General features: G+C 28.4%; 1 protein-coding gene across 4 annotated transcripts; it reads right to left on the bottom strand.

Annotated features, from left to right (window-relative positions):
• Positions 1 to 532: 532 nt before the first annotated feature.
• LOC113858752 (salicylic acid-binding protein 2-like) lies at positions 533 to 3,066 on the bottom strand. Of its 4 annotated transcripts, none has more exons than XM_027491497.1 (3): positions 2,673 to 3,066; positions 1,741 to 1,866; positions 533 to 821 (listed from the first exon to the last, which is right to left on the bottom strand). In XM_027491497.1, exons 1-3 carry the CDS (start codon positions 3,048 to 3,050, stop codon positions 540 to 542), a joined length of 786 nt encoding a protein of 261 aa, XP_027347298.1. In that variant the 5' UTR covers positions 3,051 to 3,066; the 3' UTR covers positions 533 to 539. The 4 variants fall into 4 exon arrangements, with proteins under 4 accessions (XP_027347298.1, XP_027347299.1, XP_027347300.1 ...); XM_027491498.1 differs by having other exon boundaries at positions 1,741 to 1,857; XM_027491499.1 differs by having other exon boundaries at positions 2,745 to 3,066.
• Between the last annotated feature and the right edge of the window lie 731 nt (positions 3,067 to 3,797).

Below are 3,797 nucleotides of genomic sequence, written 5' to 3'. Positions count from 1 at the left end.
CGCCGTAGCTCCGAAGCTCTCCCAGCGGAAGCTCCGCAGCTCCATCCAAAACCAAACGATTCTCAAGATAAAGCAAAAAACACTAAGAAACGAGTCGCTGAATCACCATCCACTGCTAAGTCGCAGCGCAACGAGTTATCGAGTCCTAACAAACCTCGTACGGAATCCAATTTAGAAACCCTAGCTGCCGTTCCCTCTTTGGTTGAATCCCTTAGCTGCCGTCCTTCAATTTAATGATTATCACTTGTATTTTTATAATTTTTAATAAATTTTAATTAATAATTAAAAATACATTAAAGAAGATATTGCTAGCATTCATCTAATAATTAATCTCACGTTTATCTGATAAATTTATTTATTTTTACATATCATAATTTAAACAAGAATACAACATTATATGTGACTGAAATTAAAAATATCCAGATGCATGCATCGGAAAGGACACAGAAATTTCAAGAGTACACTTTACTGACGTGATCTCATGTAATTTCGAACGAGATTCAAACAAAACAAATAAAACTAAAGTCCACTTCACAAATTCATGCATATTTAGTAGCTATCTGCAGGAGAGAATCGCATAATTCCTGTGGCTTGCAAAGCATAGCCATATGGTCTGCGTCTTTGATCTCGAGAACGTCATTGATCCCAGCATTTTGAATCATCCAGAGCTGGTAATTCAATGGAATTGCAAGATCCCCATTGCAAACAATGAAGGCAAGTGGAACTGACCCATATCCATCTTTAGAGAAGTTCTTTTGCTGAGCCAAGTCTTCCATAAAGAGTGATCCTGGCCTTACCAAAGTTTTGGCCAGTCCAAGATCCTGCAAAATGCACTACTTTTCATTACTTTCGATCTTTGACCCAACAAAAACAATTCTTCCCCTTCTTGTTTTCAACAAATAAACAATTAATTATTAAGTTAAATAAAAATTAATTATATGTCAAAAATTTATAGTATATATATTTTAAAATTATTTATAGTAACAAATGTTTAAATTAATGACTCATACATTAAATGAATGAATATATTACTTTTCATCTTATTTATAAAAATAACTATCAATATTTTTTTATCCTAATTTTAAAAAATAAAGGTTCTTTTTTAAATACATTAATTGTTAAATTGATTTATATACCCTTACCGTATATTTTGTATTAACGAAGTTCTTACCTTTTACCCGGCTTATAAGTGAACACGTTCATTTATTTAATAAACAATACATCAATTAACATTATAGATATTAAAATAAAAATTGAGTATTTATTTCTTGTAAATAAGACCAGAGATAATATTCACTTGTAAGTAATGGATGAGTGTCTCATTAGTATAATTTTCAAAATAAATAAGAATATAAAATATTAATAATTAATAAAGATAAAAATAAGTCTTGTTTTTTATAATTTAGAAAAACAATAGAGATAATTGTTTTCTATTAAAAGACCCTAAAGAGTTTTTTTTAAAATAATTTTATAACATGTGTAAAGACATAATAAAAACCTATTTATGATAAATTTTTATTAAAAATAATAATATATCACATAATTCAATTTATAAATAACATTAAAATAGAATGATTGTTAACATTACTATTTTTTATTTTATGAATATGTGTCCTTAATCAAATGTTAAAAAACTATTTCATTTTTAGTTGAAGGCTAGAAACCTCTAATAAGGGGGTTCCCAAGCACGTGTATGCATTAAATGAGACAAGGAGATAATTGTTGTTAAAATGTGAGTACCTCAACGGATGAGACTTGGTAGAGCTTCTTGGACAAGAAATCGGGACCAAAGAACATTGATGTTTTGTTTCCACTCGGGGAAAATTGAGTGTCCAACCATTCCGCTGATGGGGTCCTCTCATTGTACTGTTGAAATAATAATAAATAAATAAAAGAAGTTGAAGATTAGTAAGAGCAAGTTTTTCACAAAGGCGCAAATTTTCTAATGCACTCTCTGGGTGATTTTGGTCAAAACTCTACATTATTTACTCTTTTTCATTTCATTAAAGGAAAATATTTGTTTAGAGAAAGGAAAAGAAATAGGAATATTTATATACAGAATTTTTGGTCGTTCAATTAATAAAATCATTTCATTAATAAGAGCTGTCATGCTTTTTAAGATAAAAATTTTAAATATAATTATAAATTGAAAAAGTTTGGTTGTCCAACTATGATATTAACGAACATGCTATTATAATCGGTGTGGGGTGAAATAAAAAGGTTAATGATTGAGACATTTCTATTATTTTTTGATTTGATCTCCTTCTTTTTCGTGGACCGCGTCGTTTTCTTTTTCTTTTTCTTTCTAAGACGGGTGGCTTTTAAAATTAAAAACATTTATTGTATGGTAAGATTAAATTTTTATATAAAAGTACTTTATTTAAAAAATTAAGCATGTATCATTAACTCAATTATTTTCTCAAAAAGGAGAACAACAGAAATTGTCTTTTCTTATTTTAAAGATATATTTTTTAAGGGTACATAAAAAAAATAATGAGAAAAATTTAATTTCCTACAACACCTCATATGATATATATTTTTTAGTGCTCAAAGAATAGATCTGATTCCATAATTTGAATAATTGGGCAGCAATGTGAGGAGCAAAATGTAGCAGGAGCATGAGACAATTTACCAAAATTATCAGAAATATCCTCATGGGGTCAGAAGCAAACCTTTTCCAAGACATAGGATGGCTTGTGTTCAGTGTCTGGTACAAAAGCACTTAAGAAAACACCAACTGCTACCTTTTCTGGGAATATGTCCATGGCAAGGGCTATGCTAAGCCCTCCAAGGCTGTGTCCCACTAGAATTACCTTTTCATTTTGAGGTATTGTTTCCAATAACTGCAACAGAGGCTCAGAGTACTGTGAAAGAGTATCAACATCTTCAATTTTCTTCATGTTGATTCCAGAAGCAGCAAGGTCAAGGTCTGTGACCTTGTGACCAGCTGATTCCAGAAGAGGCTTGAGCTTGTACCAACACCAAGCTCCATGGCAAGCACCATGCACCAAAACATAATGCTTCTTAACAATACAATTTTCTGAACCCATGATGTTAATTTTCTTCAAGTGGCTGTGATAATTACTTCCCATACATACCTTCTTCCTATATATAGACAACCAAATGGGTCTGCTTTGGCGTCTGCATCTTAAAAAGTCTAATTATTGGCTTTGAATAGTCAAACTATACGTTTAGTTATTTTTTTATTTTTATTTTTAACTTTAGTTCTAAAGTCTTAGTTTAAGTATTTAAACATAATAATTTTTATTAAAAATATTTATTACATTAAAAATAAAAAATTATAATATATAGTTATTTTTAATATTAAATATTAAATTTAATGTTAATTTATAAAATTCAAGTATAATTCTGTAAGTATTTTTAATATTATTTTAATTAATTGTTTTACATGAATAAATTGTTTATTTTAATATTATTGCAGGTTATTAAAGTGAAACTTTAATTTTTATTAAAAAGCAATACTAAAAATATTTAAAGAATTGTATTTAAATATTTATCTTATTTTGCTGTCACCCCAAAGAAGTAATGCATGTTGGAATACACAAATTCGTAACCTCTAAATTGTGATTCGGGGGAAAATTTTCTAAAACATTTTGGTTAAATTATGGTTTGAAAATATTAAACTAAATTCAACCGCGCTAATTATTATTTCATTAAGGGTTTTTTTTCCAGATATTAATGAGATAAATAATTTAATCTTAAATAAACTAATTTATGCACCCATTTATGCTTTAATTAGATTATAAATTGACTAATTACTTCTAAATTTTGATTTA

This window comes from Abrus precatorius, unplaced genomic scaffold, assembly GCF_003935025.1.
Source record: "Abrus precatorius isolate BTA unplaced genomic scaffold, Abrus_2018 Scaffold2, whole genome shotgun sequence".
Taxonomy (NCBI): Eukaryota; Viridiplantae; Streptophyta; class Magnoliopsida; order Fabales; family Fabaceae; genus Abrus; species Abrus precatorius.
This window is presented reverse-complemented; position numbering and strand designations above follow the sequence as displayed.